General features: G+C 50.7%; 1 protein-coding gene across 1 annotated transcript in view; it reads right to left on the bottom strand.

Annotated features, from left to right (window-relative positions):
- Positions 1 to 23,713, bottom strand: part of TBX4 (T-box transcription factor 4) — a 34,777-nt gene extending 11,064 nt beyond the window's left edge. Inside the window, exons 1-8 of the mRNA XM_074557306.1 lie at positions 23,470 to 23,713; positions 23,098 to 23,241; positions 22,277 to 22,461; positions 22,001 to 22,081; positions 21,563 to 21,721; positions 20,678 to 20,772; positions 8,969 to 9,088; positions 7,264 to 7,411 (exon numbers count right to left, since the gene is read on the bottom strand). Coding sequence (XP_074413407.1) covers positions 7,264 to 7,411; positions 8,969 to 9,088; positions 20,678 to 20,772; positions 21,563 to 21,721; positions 22,001 to 22,081; positions 22,277 to 22,461; positions 23,098 to 23,241; positions 23,470 to 23,713 — 1,176 coding nt within the window. The remainder of the gene's footprint in view (positions 1 to 7,263; positions 7,412 to 8,968; positions 9,089 to 20,677; positions 20,773 to 21,562; positions 21,722 to 22,000; positions 22,082 to 22,276; positions 22,462 to 23,097; positions 23,242 to 23,469) is intronic.

Below are 23,713 nucleotides of genomic sequence, written 5' to 3'. Positions count from 1 at the left end.
GGGAAAAAAAGGTGTTTTAATCAAGGGGGCTCTGCAGAATCAACTCAATTGATATTTAGAGCATTAGGTGCTACAAACCATCCCAGACTGAAGGGGTTTTTAGGAATGAATGGGTGGGAGATGCTCCATCAGCTCTGGAGCTGACCCAGCTGTGCTGCCCAGGATGTGTCCGGGCCATTTGGGATCACAGATCCCTTTTTTCCCTTTTGTCCCATCCTGGGACACCTCACCCCAAAGGCAGCATGAAAATCACACCGACATTTACAGTGGGAAAGACCCCTGAGATCACCCAGTTCAACCAAATCAAACACTCCGTGCCCACAGGCTCTCCAGCAGCCACACCAGGAGCTGTGATATTCCCTGAATCCCATCCTGCAGATTTTCCCTTCCAGGGGAGGATTCCCCTCTCTGCCCAGCCCAGGCTGCTCCTGCAGGGCTGCAGGGGAGCCTCCCAAATCCACACTGCCCTGGCAATCTGCACAGAGGGAATCAAAGCAGGGCTGGAAAATCCTGGGAAAAGGTTCAACATGAGCTCAGACAGAAGTTCCTTAGGAGATGGCCAAAGCTGGGGCTTCTGGGTTTGCTCTCCCTCGGTTCCTTTCATCTGCCATCAGCTGGAATCCATCAGGACACAGCTTTGGGGTGATCCCAGCTCCACTGTGGGTGTGGGCAGAGCCCAGGTGTGGCACCCTGGGACACCCCAGGTGAGACCCCGCTGTCACCTCCTGCCCTGCCTTCCCAGGCTGCCTGGAGCACCCGGGGCTGCTGCTCTGGGCTCATGGAGGACAAAGGGTTTCTGAACACACAGAGCAATCACAGGGCAAAACCCTTCTGCTTCTTGGTAATTCTCATTTAAAACTGGCCAAAACCATAATTAGTGTGAGCTGATGCTGCTGTGTGCACATCCATCATCCATCCATCCATCCATCCATCCATCCGTCCATCCGTCCATCCATCATCCATCCATCCATCATCCATCCATCCCACATCCATCCATCCATCCATCCATCCATCCATCCATCCATCCATCCATCCATCCATCCATCATCTGCTGCATTGGACTCACACAAACCAGCAATGTAACAACAAAAAGATTTAACAGACAGAAGTAAATCTTCTTTTCAACCACCAAGCCCACTGGCCACTTCTTCCCCAGGACTGAAATGGAAACCCTGGATCCATCCCTGCCTGTGGAACACACACCATTCCCAGGGGCACACAGCTCTGCTCCTTTCTTTTTCCCAGCAAACAATGTAAAACCTCACTTTGTAATTTATTTGGGCACCACTATTGCTCTAATTTCCTAAAATGAATGGGTACCAAAAAAAAAAGAAAGAAAAGGAAAAGAAAATAATATTTTCATGGATATTCTTTCAGCAGAAGGCTTAGTGATGCTCTGAAAAAATTGCCTGCAAATTTAGGGGTGGACAAAGGGGTTTTTCCAAGGTTGAAATGGACTGGGGAAAAAAACTGGTTTGGTACTGGGGGAGATTACCTATATATATATATATATATATAGATATAGATATAGATATAGATATATAGATAGATAGATAGATAGATAGATAGATAGATATAGCGATACATATATCTATATATCTAGATATAGATATATATTAGATATCTAGATATATATTCTTATAAATATATATATTCTTATATCTATAAATATAACTAAAATATAAATGTAAATGTAAATATATTCTTTATATCTAAGAAATAATATAGATTATTTATACATATTTTTATATATGTATATACATACATACATATATGTGTAAATAATATATAAAATATAAATGATATTATATATATATAAACCCCCAAATGTTATACATAAAAATACAGGCAATTTTTAGCTGAAAATTGCTCTGAGCAGGACAAGAGGGGTGAGGCTGTGTCCTTTTCCCCAGGCAGGATTTCCCCCATCCCTCCCAGTGCCCCGGGTGGGGAAGCTGCTTCCAAGGCAGCACAGAAACCTCCCACCAGCACCCGAGAGGAAACTGCTTGGCCACAAGTCATAAAGCAAACAAATAAAACAAAATTATGAATCAAAATTAGGGTTTTGCAAGATTAGTAGGACGTGGAGCTAATTAAAAGTGCCTGAGTGCGTCTGACGGGCACAGGCAGAAAAAGGCTGATTTAATTAACAGAGAAATGAAAAGGAAACCCCAGGACTAGGGGAAAAATTAAGGCTTTCAGTGATAATCAAATAAAACCAAGTGTGCAAATATTAAATCTGAAGAGAAATAACAAACTCATCAGCATTAATGAGTGAAACCAGTAAACAGCAGATTTTGGTCAAGAAAAACAGGAATATCACTTAAATGCTGTCATGAGTGACAGGCCATCTAGAATATCCTGTAGCTGTAAATCTCACTAGGTTACATCCCAGAAACTAAAATAAAAGCTATATTTTAAAAGCAGATAAAGTGATTATGGCAATTAAAAGGCAGCACCAGTGAGAGAGTCATTCCCATTTTTCACCTGGAGAACACTGCCAGGTATTTCCCAGGCAGCAGACACTGGGAATGGGGAAGGGATGTGCCACCCTTGCTGGCACTTCCAAGATTATTCTCACCTCTGCAAATGCCCTGTTACTCCCATGGCACCAGAGAGCAAAGCACCAGCCCTGCCAGAATCCCTGGTGCTCAGGATCACTCACCAGCCCCACGTAAATCAGAGGCTATCAGGCTGATTATCTCTGCATGTAATGCTTTGAAAATACATAAATTCAGATTTCACTCTAAGCATCGGTGGCTTACAGTGCTTTCTTTGGGATCAGATAGACCTCAGTGTAGCTAAACATTACAGTGGCTGCTGATTTCTTAATCCATTTCCAACATGAAGGTTCCTCAGTTGTTAAGCCTGGTGTGAAAGAAGCCTTTCATGGATGAAAAATCCCCCCGGAGCAGAATATACAGCCCACGTTCTCAGGCTGTGCTGTGTGAGCTGGGCACAGCCTTACCTGCCACAAAACCTGCTCAGCCACAGGGTTTGAGGCAGATTACAGAGCTCTGAGTTTGTTCTGATATAAAACCTGCTCAGTTTTAGGTGCCTGCATTGACAAATGCCTCCCATGCCTCTGACTGCAATAATTGACCACAACAGATAACAGGCCAGGCAAGCAGGAGTGGGGATTGTGAGGCTGCAGGGAAGGGCTGCTGGCACAGAGTGAGGCTTTCCCACATCCCCAGCATGGCAAATAATCTCCAGCCTAATCCCATGGATTGCAGCAAAGGCTTCACTCTACAGTTTATTAATTAAGATGTTTATCTTATTTACTTTAAGCCTCAGATGTGCCTCCAGTTATAATCTCCAGGGGCTGCTCATCCCTGATATTGAGCAGCTATTTCAGTGCACAGTCAGGGCACGGATGGATAAATGGGTTCATTTATTGATAAATCGTGTGAAATCTCTGCTGCCTGTCTTTCAGGTGAGATCCCTGGCTCAGAGGAGCTGCACCCCACGCAGGGATGGGGACACTGCAGTGGCCCAGGGTGGGTGACCCAGCCCAGCTCTGCCTGGGCAGCTGCCCACACACCCAAAAATGCCCCAGCCAAGGCTGCAGAGCTCCTCACTCCACGTGGTTTTGAGGTTTGGAGGAAATCAAAGACAAAAGGAAAGGCAGGCAGGCTGTGCTGGCGCACGGGAAGGCAAACAAACCCTGTGGCTTTTCTGACTTGTTTTTTTAGGGAGCTTTAAGAAAGTGTTTGCAGCCACTGGGAACAAATTCCTAGAAATGAGAAGCTGTTATTATTCCTAACGTAATGCCTTCGTGGGACAGGCCCTGCAGAGCAGAACTGTTCTCAGCCTGGGCTGGTGGAGCCTTGCCCTCTCCTGCTGCAGAGCCCAGCTCTCCTCCGTGGGCAACACAAAAAGGGAAGCACCACATCTCCAAAGCAGAGGATTAATTAATAAGCCTAATGAGGAGCTGGCTGAGGAGGGGTTCAGTCCCATTGAGCCTGGCAGGTTGTCAGTACCTGAATAGAGCAGCAAACACTTTAAAATAGATTATTTCAGGCATTTTCCCATGAGTGTGAGAGGGAAGGTGCTGGGCTGTGGTTCACGACCCAAGGCACTGAGCAGGGCTCAGCTGGAGCCACAGCATGGTGGATATCACCCCAAAACCCAACCACTGCCTCACTAGGGAAAAGACAAGCAGGCTGTTCATTGGAAAGGAGGAGGGGGTTAAAACCTTCCCTGTTAAAATGCAGTGCTAAAATCTCAGTTAAAAAATGACAAAGTCAGGAAAAGCAAACGTTTAAAGTTGCAAAACCAACATGGCACATCCTGTTTGTTTTACAGCCACATGGCACATCCTGCATGTTTTATGGTTTACATTTTACAGCATAAACAGTCGTATATTAAACTGCAGAGTTAACCAAGAGGAAAACACGGAGTGAAAAAATGCCACGTGCAAAGCCAGCACCTCGGGATGGCTGTGGCAGCCAAACAGTGGCAGGGGTGGCTCTGTGGCACTGTCACTGAGAGCCCTGGCACAGGGGTGGCTATGTGGCACTGTCACTGAGAGCCCTGGCACAGGGGTATTTGTGTCACTGTCACTGAGAGAGCCCTGGCACAGGGGTGGCTCTGTGGCACTGTCACTGAGAGAGCCCTGGCACAGGGGTGGGTTTGTGTCACTGTCACTGAGAGCCCTGACACAGGGGTGGCTCTGTGGCACTGTCACTGAGAGCCCTGGCACAGGGGTGGCTCTGTGTCACTGTCACTGAGAGCCCTGGCACAGGGGTATTTGTGGCACTGTCACTGAGAGAGCCCTGGCACAGGGGTGGCTCTGTGGCACTGTCACTGAGAGCCCTGACACAGGGGTGGGTTTGTGTCACTGTCACTGAGAGCCCTGGCACAGGGGTGGCTCTGTGGCACTGTCACTGAGAGCCCTGACACAGGGGTGGGTTTGTGTCACTGTCACTGAGAGCCCTGACACAGGGGTGGCTCTGTGGCACTGTCACTGAGAGAGCCCTGGCACAGGGGTGGCTCTGTGGCACTGTCACTGAGAGAGCCCTGGCACAGGGGTGGCTCTGTGGCACTGTCACTGAGAGCCCTGGCACAGGGGTGGCTCTGTGGCACTGTCACTGAGAGAGCCCTGGCACAGGGGTGGCTCTGTGGCACTGTCACTGAGAGAGCCCTGGCACAGGGGTGGCTCTGTGGCACTGTCATTGAGAGAGCCCTGGCACAGGGGTGGCTCTGTGGCACTGTCACTGAGAGAGCCCTGGCACAGGGGTGGGTTTGTGGCACTGTCACTGAGAGCCCTGGCACAGGGGTATTTGTGGCACTGTCACTGAGAGCCCTGGCACAGGGGTATTTGTGTCACTGCCACTGAGAGAGCCCTGACACAGGGGTGGCTCTGTGGCACTGTCACTGAGAGAGCCCTGGCACAGGGGTATTTGTGTCACTGTCACTGAGAGCCCTGACACAGGGGTGGCTCTGTGGCACTGTCACTGAGAGCCCTGGCACAGGGGTGGCTCTGTGTCACTGTCACTGAGAGAGCCCTGGCACAGGGGTGGCTCTGTGGCACTGTCACTGAGAGCCCTGGCACAGGGGTATTTGTATCTCTGTCACTGAGAGCCCTGGCACAGGGGTGGCTCTGTGGCACTGTCACTGAGAGCCCTGGCACAGGGGTGGCTCTGTGGCACTGTCACTGAGAGAGCCCTGGCACAGGGGTATTTGTGTCACTGTCACTGAGAGAGCCCTGGCACAGGGTATTTGTGTCACTGTCACTGAGAGCCCTGGCACAGGGGTGGCTCTGTGGCACTGTCACTGAGAGAGCCCTGGCACAGGGGTGGCTCTGTGGCACTGTCACTGAGAGCCCTGGCACAGGGGTGGGTTTGTGGCACTGTCACTGAGAGAGCCCTGGCACAGGGGTATTTGTGTCACCGTCACTGAGAGAGCCCTGGCACAGGGGTATTTGTGTCACTGTCACTGAGAGAGCCCTGGCACAGGGGTATTTGTGTCACTGTCACTGAGAGCCCTGGCACAGGGGTGGCTCTGTGTCACTGTCACTGAGAGCCCTGGCACAGGGGTATTTGTGTCACTGTCACTGAGAGCCCTGGCACAGTTGTTTCATTTCATTTCCATGGTGCTTCCCCCCTAGAGGGGAGCAGGGATGGGCTGTGATTAATGACAGCAGCATTAAAGGTGCCGGGGAGCCTTTGAAGCTCACACATGTCTCGTGGGGTCAGTAGGGTGGGAGGGGGTCAGGGCCCAGCACGGGGCTGGGTTATCACCGAGTCCCTGCCAGGGCCCGGCTTTTGGAGGCTCAAAATCCACAAAAAATCACAAACACTGGCAAAAATTCTGGATTTTAGCAGTGTTTTAAGCTGGTGGGATCATCCTGCCTGTGGAGTCAGGAGCTGCAGCTGATTTAGCCAGAATCACACTTTCTGGACAGCTTTGGGAGGCATTGGGACACTGACTCCAAGTGAAAAGCTGCTCTTTAGAGGCTCAATGCACAATCATTTTAAGCAAGACAGATACATCCCTTCCCACTCTGCACCCTTCTCACAGCCTCCCTTGCCTCCAGACTGCTTAAAACACATTCAGGTTAAAACCCACATTTGATGACACAAATTAGATTCTCTTACCTTCGGTACAAGGAGGAGCTGATGGCACTAAACCTAAAAGGATTTTAAACTCTCTCTTCCCTTCCTCTCACCAAGGATGGTTTATTTTTACATGACTTCCAGCTCAAATTGTGCAAACCAGACAGGTCTGAGTTTTTATATGCAGTATCTGAGCACTCACTCTCCTGACAGGCTGCCAGGGCCCTTGCTCTGAGTTATTAAATGCACTGGGGCAGATAACTGTGTGCTCCCCACCTCTCCCCAATACACATGAATCAAGATTTTCCAAATAAAATACTTGATCTTTTTTAGGGCTGCCAAAGCCAGTTGGAAAATCAGGAGTTTATGCAACAGCTTCTGTGAGCTGCATGTACCACGTGCCAGGCTGAAAATCCCACAGCGCTGCCTGGAAAGATCCTGGGCAGGAAAGAAAACCTCAGTGGGATCAAGCAGGACACAACTGAGCCAGTCATGGCTGCATTTCCAAGAGCAGGGGAAGCACACAGACCCCCTCCCTTTGCTTCAAACACTCCCCCCAAGCACAAAATAATGTTATTCCTTATTATTAAATTAATGATTATCAAATTAATGATTATTGTTGTATCCCACCCGGCATCCCAGACACAAACCCAGCATTTTGGGCCCACCTCCACCCAGAGCCCTTGCAGAATGTCTCTCTTACGTGTCCAAAGGGGTCCAGGTGGTTGTTGGTGAGTTTGAGCTTCTGGAAGGACACCAGCTGCCTCATCCAGTGGGCTCCCGTGGCCGGGGAGTCGGGGTGCACGTACAGCCTGCCCGGCATGGCCGGCTCGGCCTTCCCAGCCACCATCCTGCCAACAGAGGGGACACATGGCATCACCCTGGCACCTGCAACAGCTTTTGGTCCTTGGGCTCATGCCAGCAACCCTCCTGCCCGCCTGGGGGGATGCACTGGGACAGGGGGACGCAGGGAGGCTCCTGCTTTGGGATCCTTGTTTCAGCACCACAGGCTGGCAGTGACCCCATCCCTGCTCCATGTGGGATTTCCTGGGGGCAGTGTGGAGACACTTTTGAGGAGGAAAACTAGTCTGGGTTTTTAGAAGACTTCAAAGAGCCTTCTGCAAAGGGAGACGGCCCTGCACAGCAGAAGGTGCCTGTGCTGCACCTTGAGAGCCAGGCAGGGCTCCCACAGCCTGTCCCCGTGGGAAGGGGCTGCTCCCCACTCTGGCCCAGCTCCCCTTGCCCCACAGCACCACCAACCCTCATGGACACAAGGCCCAGCCATGAGACATCATTCGATGGCAACGCCCTCGTTACTCCACATTGTTCTCCTCTTATAAAACCCCAATAAAAGCAATATTACCAAAAACAACAGAAACTTTCCAGCAGCAATAAAAGGAAAAGGGGAAACAGCTCTAGGGCTGGCAAAAACTAAATTAAACAGAGTTAAGGACTATCCATCATCTCGTGTTTAATGTCTGAAACACACAAAGTGGCCACCGTGGTGCAGAGACCCTCAGTGCACTCCTCTTACCCAGCGGCATTCCGGGACAAAAGCTCACGGAAAAGGGATTTTTTTTTTAAACTGGAGCAGCCCTAATGGGCAAGTAAATAATTTCTGCTTTCTGGGATGTCACTGGGCTCGTTCCCTGTGAAATTTTCCATTGCTTTTCAGCAGGCAGCAGCCAGGGGAAGGGTTTGGGGAAACCACAGCGAATAGTGGCAGTGAGGGAGGCTGCCGGGCATTTTGTGGGGGGAAATCAAAAGAGAAAACAACACGTTTCCTTTGTCAGAGAGCAAAAATCCCAGCTGCCTCTCGGGTAAGTAACTCTGCTGGGAAAGGCACAGGGAAAGGAAGAATAACAGAAGAGAATCAGGGCTCTGAGTGAACCACCCCATATTTCGCTTCATAGCTGCTCTCCTAAAAGCAAAATATTACTATAGAAGAAAGGAATTTAAAACTTTTCTCGAGTCACACAAAGACCTAATTTTGAGGGCCAAAATGGACCATTAGGTCATCCTGTCCAGCCTCTGGTACAAGGCAGGCTATGGCTTTACCCTCCTACACTGCACACAGCCAGATAACCCGTGCTTGGCCTAAAGCATCTTTCTCCAAGAAAACTCCCCAGCCTAGAACACTTTGGGATGGACAAGTCACCACCCCAGCAGCATTTTTTTTCCAGCAGTTAACCACCCAGCCTGTTAATAATATTTCATTTTATATTTGTTTGGTTTAAACTTCCAGCCCTGGCTCTCGTGTCCATCACTGCTCCACCAAAGAGAGCTCTGGGATGTTGGCAGCCCTCCTGTGGGAAGGTGTTTCTGTTGGTTTCTAAGTTTGCACAACAAATGGTTGATCCAATTGTAAATTTCTATGGAAAAGCAGGCAAACAGAAGTGTTGTCTTACCATTTGTTGTCACAGAATTTGTAGCGGTGGTCGTCGGCCGGGACGATGTCGATCAACAAAATGTATTTGGTCTTGGGGTTCATTCCAGTCACTTTGACCTTGTAACTGGGGAACATCCTCCTTAGGGAAAGCAGAGTCACCACGTTAGTGAGGGGTGCAAGCACTGGAACTGATGGAAACTTGGAGCAGCAGCCCAAAAAGCAGATCCACCATCAGAGGGATTTATGCAAGGACATTGTTGGTTCTTGTTCATACCTGAATTAAACTCTCTCTTTCCAGAGCGTGTGCCAGTGCAAAAGTGGGCACAAATTTTGATGAGGGTTTAGGGAGGGGGGCTGTGGGCCAGTGCCAGGAAAAGGAGGGTGCAGAGAGAGATACAGGGGGGTCAACACAGCCCTGTTTGTGGGAGCCTTGCACAAGGAGCCCTCACTTCTACAGGAGGCTCTGCCTGGCTTATGGCAGCACCAAATTGCAAATTTCTTGCTGCTGTGGAAGTGTTTGAAAAGTCTGGAGACATGACTGCATTTCAGAGGAAACAGAGCACAGGCTTTGTCATCCACATGATCCCAATATCCACCAGCTCCCACCACTCCTCCTGTGCTCCCTCCAACAAACAGAACTGAGGATCTGCAAAGCCTGGGGGAAACAAAGGGTTAAACCCTGAGGTGGTGCAGACAGGCTCCTCTGGCCTTCCCAGATTTCCCAAATTCACAGCACACCCCTTACACCTTGCTGGAGCCTGGAGCATGGCAGAGCTTCCCACCAAAATGTGCCTGTCCCAGTGGCTCCAGCAACCAACACCAAACTAGAGCATCCCATCACAGATAACACTGTCATGCCTTACAGTTCTAAAGCCTCTTTTTGATATTAAATGATACTTTTTTATAAAGCTATTGCTGTGAAAACAGCAGATTCCATCCCAGTCCAGCCCTGCAATCCAAAGGAGAGGGCCCTAATGGATACTGACACTGCCATGGGCTTCCCAATCCCCTGAGGCCGCATCAGCAGCCAGGATTTGCAGGATTAGGCACTTCACATCCTCAGAATAACTGTTTTCTTGGCTCCATCTTCCCCACCTCCTCCTCGTCCAGTAAAAACACCCGAGTCAATAGAGCAAACTGGCTCACCACAGCCTCCAGGCAGGACACAAAGTTCTCCTTCCACAGGGGATGGAGGATGAGAATTGCCACATCCTGGCCTCGTTCGAATTGCGTGAATTAAGATGGGCCCAAATCCTGATGTCATTTCTCCATCAGACATCAAGGCCACTCTGTCCCCCACTTTATCCCTCTTTTCCTGAGCTGGTCCAAGTCTGCAGCACCATTTTGTCGCTGCTTGGGGAGAAGGCAACAAAATGGGCCCTGTTCAAAATCCTTTCAATTGACTCTTTTAACCGCCCTGCATAAATTCCAGATGTTTACCATGTAATTAGCCTGGACTAAAAAGGGGTGGTTTAGCAATGTCCCTCTTTGATTTTCATTCATAAACTCTGCACTCCTCTTAACCTTGTCCTCCTACAGGTAAGCACCTGGGTAAATACAGTAGGACATTTCAATTTGTGAATACACAGCCCAATTCACACATTGAAAAAAAATTGTATAAGGAATCCAATCTGAATGCCAAGATTTTTTTTTAATTAGGCCTTAAAATGGCATTTTAAAATGAAACAAAAAAGAAAAACAAGAAAATTAAAAAAGGAGGATAAAATTATTTCAAAACATAAATGAAATGAACACAATTTAACAGTGTCATACCTGCACTGGGGATTTTTATAACACTGAGCTTCTGAATTTCTTTTTCCCTCAATCATTTCATTTACTGTAGAACATCCAAGCTGCTAAAGTAGCTGAACTGATATATTGTAAATGTTAAGTGCTTTTTTAATGGCATTTAAAATTAAGCTTCAGCATATGGAGTTCATATAGCATGGACATGCCTGAGTTTATAATGTTCTTTAGTATAGCCCTCTAAAATAAATACAAAGAGCCAAAGTACTACTATAATATATACAGCTGAAATTCTTTAAGGATAACAAATGGGGACTCACATCTGATTGAAGGTGTTGCTTAACTTGCAAACCACTCACTATCTCGCAGTGGTAGCATTGTGCTCAGCAGTCCACAGACCCAGCTACAACCAAGTTTGCCAACTCTCCACATTCTTTTCCAGGAAAACATGGGTAGATTTTAGTAATTTGGCTGTGCATGGACATTTCATCATTATTATTAGCTGCTGCATTTTGGCCTTAAAGAAAAAATATGCGACTAATGTGCTGTCCAGGGACTTGTCAGTTTAATTTTCTTAATGAAAACATATTTCTCAACCCCTTGGCAGAGGCTCGTTCAGTAAATATCTCTGCAATATGATACAAACATGGGTTGTGCATCTCTGATGGGAAGGCATGACAAACCCGAGAGCTGGGGCCAAGGAAATGCAGTCATAGAGATTGAATTAAAATGAAAAAAAAGAAAGCAAGAGACAGCACCTAACATCATGTCCTGGCCCTTATTAAAAGTCCCGTTTTTAAGAAGGGAGCTGCACAGCCCTGCCCGGCAGCGAGGCCGTGCTACAGTGGCTCTATAGAGCTCCCTGGCAGGCCTGGGAAGGGGCCAGAAACCTGCCTGCTTCCCAGATTTACTACAGGTCAATGGAGCTCCTCAGAGGCACGAGGAGCTGCAGCTCAGCAGCAGCTTTGCCCACGCAGCCCCTCCGGCAGGCCGGGGCAGGCAGAGCCCGGCGGATGGGCGGCTCCCGGGGATGCTCCGCTCGCCCAGCTCCCGCACAATGGGCTGTTTCATCATCCCTTGCTCGGGGACCGGCAGAGGCACAAGAAGCACCCAGTGCTGCAATAAAACTTGCCAAAGTCTTGCCAAGCTCTGGGAAAGCTCAGCCTGGCTTTGGTGGGAGGTCTGAAGCAAGAGCCGGGCAGATCTCTGTTTTATCCACCCTCCTTCCCACACGGCTCCAAAGCGGGGCAGAGCATTGCTGTGCAGAAGCTGGGGACAAAAAGTGGGAATTTGGGGCTTCTGGGGAGTGTGTGCAAGCAGGTGACACCTGATGCTCAGGGCACCCCCTGTGCCAAGGGCAGCCCTGCCCGGGCAAACGGGACTCAGTGAGGTTCAGTGATGGGCACAAGTGCAGCACAGCAACACTCAAGTCTCCGGTGAAGTCTGAGCCACCAGCACCCAGGAGATTCATTGCAGCAATTCCTGGCCCCATCACCTTTTGCTCAGACCCAAAACCTGTTTGGACGCAGTCTCCATGGGCTGCAGCAAATGCCCTCAATGTGCCAATGACAACACCATCCCTGGAGTGAGGGTGTCCAGCACTGGACCCATTTCCTCCCAGTTTATATTCCTTGTTTTGAAATCCACTCCAGGTGTGTGTCCAGCCCAGCACACGCCTCAGGTGGAGGCAGCAGGGCCCCTCAGGGAGCAGGGCCCAGCAGCAGCCCCACAGCTGCCCTGCCCACCCAGGGACCAGCCACGAGCCCTGGAGCACCCAGGGATGCACAAGGGACTCAGCAGAAGCAGACAAGCACCAGCCCCAACAGCCTCCTCTGCAAAACACCAAAATTGACATGATTCCAGTTTTAGGCACATTCAAACCCATTTCTCCCTCCCTCCAGCTCCAGCCAGAGCAGAGGGGACCATTCAGGCTCCTCAGCCCTATCCTGAGGGTCTCATGTGCCCCTCAAAGCTCTCTGCTGGGTTTACTGCTCTGACAGGGACATTCCTGTCCCACCCCTGCACTGGGACAAAGGGACAAAGTGTGCTGTGCCACGCCAGCAGCTCTCACTGGCCCTCACAAGGCAACACTTAAATCACATTTTATGTTCACAAAAGAAAGGCACCTTCAAAGAAAGCAATCATGGGGGAAAGGCTACGGACACCCCCTGTGGCATTAAAACCCCACAGTCAGTGGGTGATGCCCAGAGGAGGGCAGAGGGGCTGAGCCTGGCACTGGGACCGTGGGCAGTGGGAGCAGGGTTGGCATCACCAGAGCTTGGCACCACACTGCCACAGCCCCAGCTAAACCCTTCCCTGCAGATGAAATGTAGCAAAAACAGTAAAAGCCAGGAAAATAAACAAGCAGCACAATTCCACAGGCCTCCCAAGCTTCAAAGATGATGTGCTAGTGAATTATTTGTTCTGATAATGAAGCAGTCACTGCTTAGCTAAGTTTATGCTAGGCACATTTTATCTCTACATGATATTCACAAATTGTTTTAAAATGAACTGTTAGAATAAGCATCTCTTGTTTATTTATTTATACTATTACTATCCAATCCCCTTAACTGTGGAGCAGTTGCTGACATGGAGCCAAAGCTTCTATTATTGTTCAAACAAAGTTTAATTGATGTGTAATTGGCTGGTTGGATTTGGAAGTGAGAGATAAGAGAAAAGCTTTGCTTTTCTTTGGGGCAGCAGTTCCCAGCCTCTCAGGCTCTCCAGCCTTGGCCTCTCTGTGGGCATCTCACGTGTGTTTCAATGCCCAGATGAGCAGGTCTGGTTGATCCTGGAGGGATGGGTGGCTGCAAAGCTCCCATGTCCAGCAAAATCTCATTTTTTTGAGCTGGGGATGGCAAACCAGAAAAGTGGAATCAGAGCTGCTTGAGGAGCTCAGATACTCATCTGAACAATGACTGTGCTGTGCCACTCTGCACATCAGCAACAAACCCTTACTGCCCTCCTGCTCACCAGGATGGAATCTGACCTCCACTTAGATGCCAACACCATTCCTGATGTCCCTGTGGATGCATTGGCTGGGAGGGGATGTCTCTGACCAGCACAGGGCAAGCAGGGAATTCACACAGTATTTCCATAGAGAAAACTGCACAGAACCAGGACACCTGAGCAACCAAAGGCTGCCAGTGCTCTCTGAAACCCATGGATTTATGAGGATTGGTACTCACTGCACATCCCTGAGGTGTGGATGGTCCTTCAGATACCACTGAGTGCTTCCTTCTGTCCTTTCAAGGGGGTAAAAACATCCCCAAGCACTTCAGCAACTCAGCAGCTGAAATTCTACTTTTTAAGACAATAAGACAAAGATTTCAAAAGACAGACAGAGATTTTACAATCCTTGCTTTTGGGATGGTCAAGTAAAGCAGTGACTGGAGTTTTGGAACTCCCGAGCTGTGCTGCCTGTGGTGAAAGGTTGTTTTCTGATCCTCAGGTTGTGAAAGGATTAGAGGACAACTGCTCACTCCACATCTTGGCTAACTAACCTTGTCATGGCTGAGCAAGCACCTCCTCAGAACCTGCTGGGCGTGCTGAGATGCCTCCAGCAATGCTTCCAGAACACCAAGGCAGGTGACACACCTGCATCCCTGATAACGACTCATGTGGCCCCAAATTCTTCCTGAGACTTGGCCCTGGCTGCTTGAGGATGTTCTCCTTGTCTTCATTGTTAGAAGGGAAAAGAATGGTGTGCAGAGCCTCCAAGAACTATGTCTCCATTCTGATGACCTTTCTTCATTTTTTTCCAATTTCCCTTCTTTCGACAAGTATTTCTTCCACTGACTTAACGCATCTTTAAAAAGAATATTCTCCAGGGCAGATTAAAACAAATTTGGGGATGTCAGCTGTTTCTTTTAGCCTTTTAAATGGCATTTCCTTTTTGATAGATTCTTGCTTTCAGAAAATACTTTAAAGAGATCAAAGAGTTTTTCAACAGGGTCCCATTTTCCCAGTGTATCCTAAGCCTCAGTCCCTTATTTCTCTTATCACCCACGCCACTCCGTTATGACGCTCTGTATACAAAGTAAGAGCAGTTAACTTTGAAGTGCTGGATTAGCCCATGCCAGATCCTTGCCTCAGAATAACAAACAATACAGGTTCAACAGGAGTTCTCATCAGTAGTTCATTTTTCAGCCCCAAATTCACTGTCACTAACACAAGCAACATTGAACTCTCAGTCTATGGGCAGATAGCAGAGATTTATCTGGTGGCAGGACCATGACCTAGTGATGAGAAGGTCAGACAGTTAAGGGATTTTTATATTTTGGAATGGCGAGGTTGTATTTTTTCCTTCTGGCTAGCACATCTCATTTTTAAATAAAACATTGTTTCTCACATACTTGAGAACTTGGTGAGCTGGATGGCTGCTTTCATGCTCTAGAAACATTTCCTTTCTTTGCCCCATGGTGACTCCAGGCACGGGCAGGCTCCTGGCCATGGGCTGCTCCTCTGGGCTTTCCTTTTGCTGCAGCTCCAGTTGAGCAGAGAAGGTCCCAACGTGCAGGAGGATGGGGGAGGTGGTGCCAGCAGCACCAGCACAAAGGTGCTTCCGAGAGAACCTGGGCAAGAGCACGGTCACCAGCAGCATTTCAGGGCAGGTTTGCTCCCTCTCCAGCCCTGCTGCCTGGCCATGGGCTGAGGGAGGAGCTGAGGCAGCCTTGGCACTGCTGGAGCCACAGCCCCGGCGTTCAGGAGCCTCTGGGGCAGCAGCAGAGCCCCAGCAATGGTTGGGACCTTCCCCAGCTGATCTGGGCTTGACCAAAGCCTCCCCTCACCGTGCCACAGCTCCAGCACAAGGACAAGCAGGGAAGGCTTTGGGAACACCCTTAGCTGTGAGCATCCCATGCCTTTAAACAGCAGGCATGAAGAGAGAAGTGGATCAGGAACCAGACTCCCATCCCTGCCCTCCTCGGCGTGCACAAGCTCTGTCTCCTTTGCCAAAGCTGTCTGACAGCTTCAGCAGCACAGCCAAGAGCCATTGGAGTTCACTCCTGCTTTTTCTCTAAAAGCAGGACTTTGCCTGAACAGGATAATTCCAGGACCCCAAATTTAGGAGCAAGCAGATCAAACATTCCTCAAATATCTATTTTATTTCTATGTTTTATATTGACGGTTCACATTCCTTCGTTGATCTCGGATATTAAGGTTTGCTTTTGAATCAAAAAACATCAGTAGAAATTCTTGTAACTGCCTCAAAAGATTCTGGACAAATATTTCCCTTTAATTGTAATGAGAACTGGGCATCCATATGCCCTACAGAGCCATGGAAAATTTAACTTTTAAAGGATTATTCACACAGGAAAGCTGCACCAGCTTAGCCAAAGCATTTATACTTCTTCAGACCTTGATGTCCTAAAAACTAGTTTTATTTTGGTTTACTAAAGTTGATTAGGAACAGATTTTTTTAAAAAAACTGAAATAAGCCACTTTTAAAATGAAACTTGAACATCTAAGGGGGATTTGTGTCCTTTCCGCACATGCAAGATGCTTTATCGATTCTACTTTTTAACTCTGCAGCATTTTGCTACATATGCTTCTTAAACCTGCTACCATAGAGACCAAAGCTGGCTTTGTACCTGTGCTCACCCTGCACTCCAGCCAAAACTCAAGTTCAGTATCTCGAGCCCCCTGTTTCGCCTCAGGGGCAGTTCTGCTGCCACAGAGAAATGACACATTATTTTCTCTTCAGGAGCTGCTCACAAAAATTTGACCAGACACCCTATGAACTGGCATTTTTTACTGATGAAACAGAAACTTTATCAAATTGTTTATCCTTGGCAATACCTGGATAGAAATCACAATGCTGCAAAGACTGGCACCTTGGGAAAAAACCCTAGGGAACAACTCAATAAATAATCTAACAGAAAGAAGAAATCCCGAGCCAGGAAAGCTGTGGAAGCAAAGGTTAACTTCCAGCAGAAATAAAGTCTGAAAGATGAGATTTCACAAAGAATGGTTTGCCACGAGCTACAAAAGAATCTACAATTGTTCAGCCAAATAATAGCACATAAAAGTGAGAGGAAGAAATCGGAAAGCCAGATTTATAACGAAATCCCTCATTCGCTTTCTGCCTTCCCCACCCCTCACACAATTTCACAAGTGTGGAATTCCTGAAATCCCGCAGGAAAGGTGTGCACCCTGCTAGGACACAGCGATGCCCCAACAGCAGGGTGGCCGGAGGGGAGGAATCCAGATGTGCAGCTGCATCTGCATCCTCTAATACACCCTGTGCCCTTCATCAGCGTCTAGATTGATTTGATTAATTTCATTTAACAGGATCTCACCCACTGGAACTTTTCAATGGATTTTTAGGATATTTTTTGCTTCTGTAGTTTTTCTGGGAGAAGGGATTTTTTGGTTGGTTGGTTTGGTTTTGGAGCGGTTTTTGTTTGTTTTAACAAACACACACGCATATATAAATACACACACACGGGAAAGTTTGTGAACAATCATTTCCAAAACCAGGCACTCACAGCTCGCTGTGGGCGCTGGATTCATTCCCCCATCCCTGAAATGGGCTGTGAGCAGGGATGGGGACCGGGATGCTGCAGAAGGAACCGGGAACGGGGACCGGGAGCAGCCGGGGATCTGCGGAGAGAGGATGCTCAAACAACAGAGGGGTTCCCTCCGAGGAACGGGGCTGCTCAAATAACGGGGTTCCCTCCGAGGAACGGGGCTGCTCAAATAACGGGATTCCCTTCGAGGAAAAGGGCTGCTCAAATAACGGGATTCCCTCGGCCCCCCGATAAAGCTGCCCTGCAAACGCCCCTCGAGCCGGGCAGTGCCCGCAGGGATCCCCCGTGCCCGCTTTGCCTCTCGTTCCGCCCGGCTCGGGCAGCCGCGGGTACCCAGGGCAGCGCCGGCGATGGGCAATCTCTGCACCGCAGACTTCCAGCCCTTTAAAACCACCAGCAGATAATCCTCCGGAGGAGAAAAGCGGAATTAGAGCAAACCTCAAAGAGGAAGAAGGAGAGGAAGGCTCTGAGTGATGGAGCCGGCGCCCATCCCGCTGCCACGGGCGCTCTGAGGGATCCGAGCGCTTTTCTCCAAAGTTCAGGGAACTTTGTTAACATAAACTTTTTATCTTTTGATGATCCTTTTAATATAAAATAATCTCTTTTTTTCCCCTCCCACAATGAAGCAGTCGGACATTAAAAAGATAGCGAGTGCATTTTAAAGATGTTTCCACTTTATAAATCAAACTTTCTTGGCAACAACATGATTTCTATTTCAATGCTGAGCTTGCTGTGTTCTCCTAATATCTCCTACAGATCAGTCCTAAGAGGGAGTAATAATCCCCTAAAGTAATTCTCAGCCCTAAATTCTCGATAATTTATTGTTGGCTCGTTCTGTGGAGCTCTACAAAGAACGAAACAAATGACTCCCCCTTTCTCCCCCAACCAAGTTATCAATATTTGCCTTGTTTATACAAAAAAAGCTATTTTACACCATCGCATGGAATTAACGCTTCCGCTGAGCTTTACATTTCCTCCCCATTGAGTGAACTTGTCATTAAAGTCACTCTTTTTTGTTGTTGTTGTTTGAAATTTAAAAATCAGCCTTCCATTTCTTTTCGTTTGTGCCCCTTGAGGTCAGACAGACCTACATTTAAGTGATTTCAACTAACGGCATTCAGGGCCATCTCTGTGCCTGCTGGGAGGGGGATTAGGGTCCTGATTAGTGCCTGCAATTAGCCGCTTTCCCTCTTTCCACACCCCCCCAATGCTAAATGCAAGTGCACACAAATCTCCATTAACCATCGTTTTTTTTAATTGGCTCAAGAGGAGGTTTATTATTGCGACTCTCTATTTAAATAGCCTGGGTAAAATAAAATCTGCACGAAGTAATAATTTTCATTTTGTCCTTTGCATGGGGATTAGCAGCAGACTGCAGCTCGTGGGCTGCCCTGCCCTCAGCACGGCCACGCGTGGCATCGCTGTGAGCCGGGACTCGGGGCACCACGGCATTTAAGCTGTTCTATTTTCATGCTCATTATTTTGTGTATTTTTGCTGTCGGTGCTGCGGCAGAGCCCAGCCAAGCCGGGGAACCGAGCCGGGTCTGGCACCGGTGGTGCGGGGGCTGCGGGGCTGCTAAAAACACCGATAAAAGCCCTCGTCCTGCATTTTGACACCATTTGCAGCTGAACCCAGTAAAAAAAAAAAAAAAAAAAAAAGTTCTTTTGTTCCGTATGATTCATCAGTATTTCAGCCACTTCTTTCATTATTTTTTCTAAATTCAAAACTCTTTATTTAAAAAAAGAATTAAATTTTTTTAGCTCGATGGCGCTGCACTGAATTTCGCTAATGGAGAGTTTGACTCAATAACGTAAAAAACCCCAATTTTTGTACATCTTGTGGTCTATCCCACCTCCTGAAAGGTGCACTGCCAGCCCCACCGGACAAGGAATGTGGGACTGAGCCCTGTCCATCTGGAGCTGTTTAATCACGCCACTTTCAGACTGCCAGAGAGATAACATGCACGTTTGGGATGCTTAGGGTCTAGAATTTGGTACAGATATTACACATCTCCACAGGCACACCAGATACTATAAATTAAGGGTGAAATATCTGAGGTCTTGATCCCCTCATCTGAGCTGACTTAGGGAGCAGACCCATCCAAATGAAGCCGGCTCTTCCCATCAGCAGACGCTGCAGAACAAGCCCTGGGATTTTATACGCCAAAATAAGGTGTGAAAAGGACAGAGTTACCTGCACCATCACTCCATAAACAGCCACAGAGCAAATAAATGGAAGATTCCTGGGACATACACCCCCTCTCCAGGGGGAATAATGGGAATTTCTTGCTTATTAGAGTCCAACTTTCCTACACTGAGCAGCACAGCTGGGACGGAGGAAAGCAAAGGGAAAGTGCTCAAATCAATCCCAAAAATCCAATGCCGAGGCTTGGGTTCTGGGTCTCACAGCGGGAGAAGCAAACAGGGGAGAAAGTCACACACACACTCCATGAGCAACCACGGCCGCTCTGCACGAAGGATCGGAGACCACAGAGAAATAAATACTGCACAGAAATTATTTGTGGGTTTTTTTTCTCCGTTTTCTCCCCGTTATTTCAGTGCCTGGCTGCACAGCTCGCTAGCACGGTGTGAAACAGCAATGGCAGGGCAGGCAGAAGCGCTCAGCCGTGCTGGAGTTAAATGCCAATGCCTCAATTTTCCTCCCCAGCAGCAGCGAGGTGAGCCCGCTGCCGCAGAAGCCAAGGGCAGATACCTTGGTGCCCACAGTGACACCCGGCTAATTTTCTTGGGAATTAACTGATTCCCGAGCTGGTAATGGTCTGAGGTTTAATTCTGGTTCTTAATTTTCTGACATTTATTTTGCCATTTCCCACCAGAGCAGCCCGGGCAGGACAGGAGCCCTGAGCAGAGGCAGGGCTGAGTTCTCTGGGCAACTGAAGCCTCTGGAAGTTCTGGTCTCCTTCCCTGGGTGTACACACTGAGGGGGCTTTGTTTTGATAAAAAATAATTATTTGTTTCCAAGGGAAAACAGATTATTTTTTTATCCAGAAGCGGCACCCTTTTCTCTTTCAGTTTTGAGATTAAAAGAACTTTCGTACTGCTAAAACTTTGGTACAGAGTGTCCCAGCACAGGTCTTGGAGCACAGCACAGGAAAGGGAAAGGGGGTTTGCTTTGTTTTGGAAAAAAACCAAAACACTATAATTATGCTAATTTCCTAATTAAAAAATAGTTTTTTAAAAAAAACATTACCAGAGAGAATCAGGACTAAACGTTTCAAACGACTCCACAACATTTTCTTGCATCTACATTCCAACTGCCACACTTGAACATATGTACAGTTTACTGAAAAAACGATCTTACTGAAATCTACAATCACAATAATATTTTTTAAATGCCATTGACTGTACCAGCTCTGCAAAACCCAGTCTTGGCAAACAGGACATTTCATAGAGATCAGAAGCAATACATGTTTGCAGGAACTTTCACTAACCTGCCTGCTTTGGTTATTATCATTTCCGTGCCAGCTTCATGAAATTTCTTCCATAGCTCCTTCTCATGGAGATAGACTTTGATATTTTCTATTGTCTGTAAAAAAAATAAGATAATGAGAACAGCAAGAAACGATGGAGAAAACGTGCGAGGAGGACTGGGAAGGGCCGGGGAAGGGCTGGGGACACTCAGGGCCCACGCTGCAGCCGAGGCTCCGGGCGAAGCCACCAGCCTGAACGAGAGCAGGATGGAGTCTCAAAAATTCCGCTGTCCTTTGCCAAAAATAAGAGAAACAAATGGAGGCCGGTTTTAATTGCAGACTTTCACAACCAGGCAGGACACTGCGGCTAAATGGATTTTTTCTTTTTCCTCGGGGGAAAAAAAATCTTTTGGGGTTGACTCGCCCTAAGCCTCACAAAAAGCGGGGACAGGAGCAGCCGCGGGGACAACGGATCCGCGTCCAGGGCCGCGCTTTGTGCGTTCCGCGGGATGCCGGGGACATCGCATCCTTGTGCGGGGCGAAGGCAAAGAAGCCGCGTTTATTTAGGGGTGGAAAACCCGCAGTGAATTCCCGGCCGGGCCGCAGCCCCGGGAGAAGCGGGGCGGCTCCGCCACGGGTCGGGCCCCGCCGGCCGCGGCTCTCGGTGTTCGGGTTCGCCCTTTACCGATTCACGCACCGACGGTGGGCCCGGGGCGGCCTGCTGCGGACAGGGAAAATGGAATTATAACAATAAAAAATAAAAACAAAGAAAAGTGAAAAAAAAATGAGTTTTTCTCGCAATCCCTCCCCGTGTCGTGGCCGGGGGAGATGCGCGGTGCGGGCCGGGCTGGTGGCGGGGGTGAGGCACACCGGGGCAGGACGCGGGGCCGGCCGGACGGAGCGTACCTGCTCGGGGTCGGGGAGCTGCGGGCTGCTGAGCGGCGTGCTGCTCCCCCCGGCTACGCCGAGGACGGGGGAGCCGGCGGAGGTGTCCGCATGGCCGGGCGCGGGGGCTGTTGGAAACCCTTCCTCGGTTTCAGACAGGCTTTTCTCCTGGAGCATTTCCTTGGGGGAAGAGAGGGTCAATGTTAGCTCGCAGCACCGGGGCCACGTCCTGCCCCTCGGCCAGCCCCGGGCACAGCCACCTGCGAGGTCAGGCCCTCCCGGGCCGGCCCGTGCTCGCTCCTCGGGCGGCGGCACTGGGATGCGACACCGCGGGCCCCGGGGGAAGCCGCTGTGCCCGGCAGAGCCCCCGCGGGGGAGCCGCCCACGCGTGAGGCCAGGGCAGCTCAGGTCTGATGTGGCCGCAGGGCCCCAGCCCCGATGGTTTCTCCCCACCGGTACCCGTCGGGAAGGGCAGCCCGGCCCGGTCGGTCTCTCTGCCCCGTCCCGTCGGGGATGCGGGGGCTCCGCGCTGAAGAGCTGCTGCGGAGCCGGACGGTGTAAACAGGGGGAGTGCTGGGCTCCGAGATAAAAGGGCCCCTCTTAAACTTGGACGGAGACTGGGAAAAGCCAATAAAGATAAGGCCTGACAGCTCCGCCGGGGCTGCCGCGCATCAACGCCGACTTTTACAGCGCGGAGGGACGCGGCCGCCCGCCCCGCTTGACGGACAGACAGACGGACGGACGGGCAGCGGCGGTGCGGAGGGGGAGCAGCTCCGAGGGGCTGCGGGGTGCCGGCCCCGGGGACCGAAAGCGGCGCTGGCCGCGGACCTGCGGCCCCCGAGGGAGCGCTCCCGAGCCCGGCCCGCAGCCCCGGTGCCTGCCCCGAGCCGCCAAGGCCGAGCCGCTCTTCGGGACAGCGGCTGTGAACGGGGAGAGAGGGGCTGGGAGCCCAAAGTGCAGCTCCAGCGGAGCTCCAGGGAGAGCGGGACTGGCACCCCAAAGTGCAGCTCCAGCAGAGTTCCGGTGAGAGCTCGGCTGGGACTCCCAGCTCCATTCGCACCAGAATTCCAGAGAGAGCTCCCGCCAAGGAGCCGGACAGCCAGCCTGGCTGTGTGCGAGCGGACACACATACCCCAGCGACCAGCCGCAATCCCCGGGGCAGGGAGCACCGAGCGGACAGCACGGTACGGGGCTCAATGCCCTGAGAACGCCACCGGTCCCTCCGCCCGGCTCGGGGTGTCGGGACGGAACAGCCCCAGCCGAGGCGCGGATGTGTCCCGGTGTCCAACCGCAGAGCGGAGCCGGGTGACCGGGAGGGCACAGGTGGGAGGGAGGCGTCCGCGGCGAAGCCCGAGGGCAAGGCTCCAGCCCGGACTGTGCTCCCGGTAAGTAGGGAGCAGGTTGGCTGGCGGGGAGCAGCGGGGAGCAGCAGGGAGCAGCGGGGCAGGCTGGCGGCGGTGTCCCGCCCAGGCCGGGGCTCGGCGGGCTGCGGGGAGCCCCGCACCCTTGGACCCCTCGCTCCCTCCCGTCCTTCCCCCCGCACCCCGGGAACTCACACGGCCGGCCGAGGGGCAGGAGGCGCAGCGGGGGGCTCCGGGCTTGGCCTGGGGGCGGCTGCGGCATGAAGGGCATCCGCGGGGTGCTCAGGCCGGGAGCGGCTCCGCGGCCCCCGATGGCAGCGGCGTGCGGAGCATCCCCCGCTGCGCGGATTCACTTTCCCTTGATCTCGGCGGAAAATGTTCCATAAAGATCCAGTTTGGGGCCTTTCGACTCCCTCCCTCTTTGTCTCCCCCCCCTCCCTTTTCCTTCCCCTCCTGTTGCTGACGTTGCCGCTGTCAATCACGTCCCCTTACACCGACTCTGGCCCGCTCCGCCCGGCCCGGCTCGGCCCGCCCGGCCCGGCCCCGCGCCCGCCCGACGGTCGGCACCGGGGGGCACCGGCGGGGGCAGCGGCCGCCCGGCTCCCGCGCACCAGAGCCGGTCGCGGCCTTCCCCGGCCTGCCTCGGCGCTGCGCCGGGCCTGGCTGCGAGCAGAGCCGCTCGTTGCTCCGGGAGGAGCCCGGTGAGAGGGGACATCCTCGGCACCACCACCCCCTCACAGCCCCGACGGTCCCGGGGCTCCCCACTGCCCGCCGTGGAGCCGGGCAAGGCCGAGGCTGCAGCGGAGGGCAT

The sequence above is a fragment of the Zonotrichia albicollis genome, chromosome 22 (genome assembly GCF_047830755.1).
Source record: "Zonotrichia albicollis isolate bZonAlb1 chromosome 22, bZonAlb1.hap1, whole genome shotgun sequence".
Classification (NCBI taxonomy): Eukaryota; Metazoa; Chordata; class Aves; order Passeriformes; family Passerellidae; genus Zonotrichia; species Zonotrichia albicollis.
This window is presented reverse-complemented; position numbering and strand designations above follow the sequence as displayed.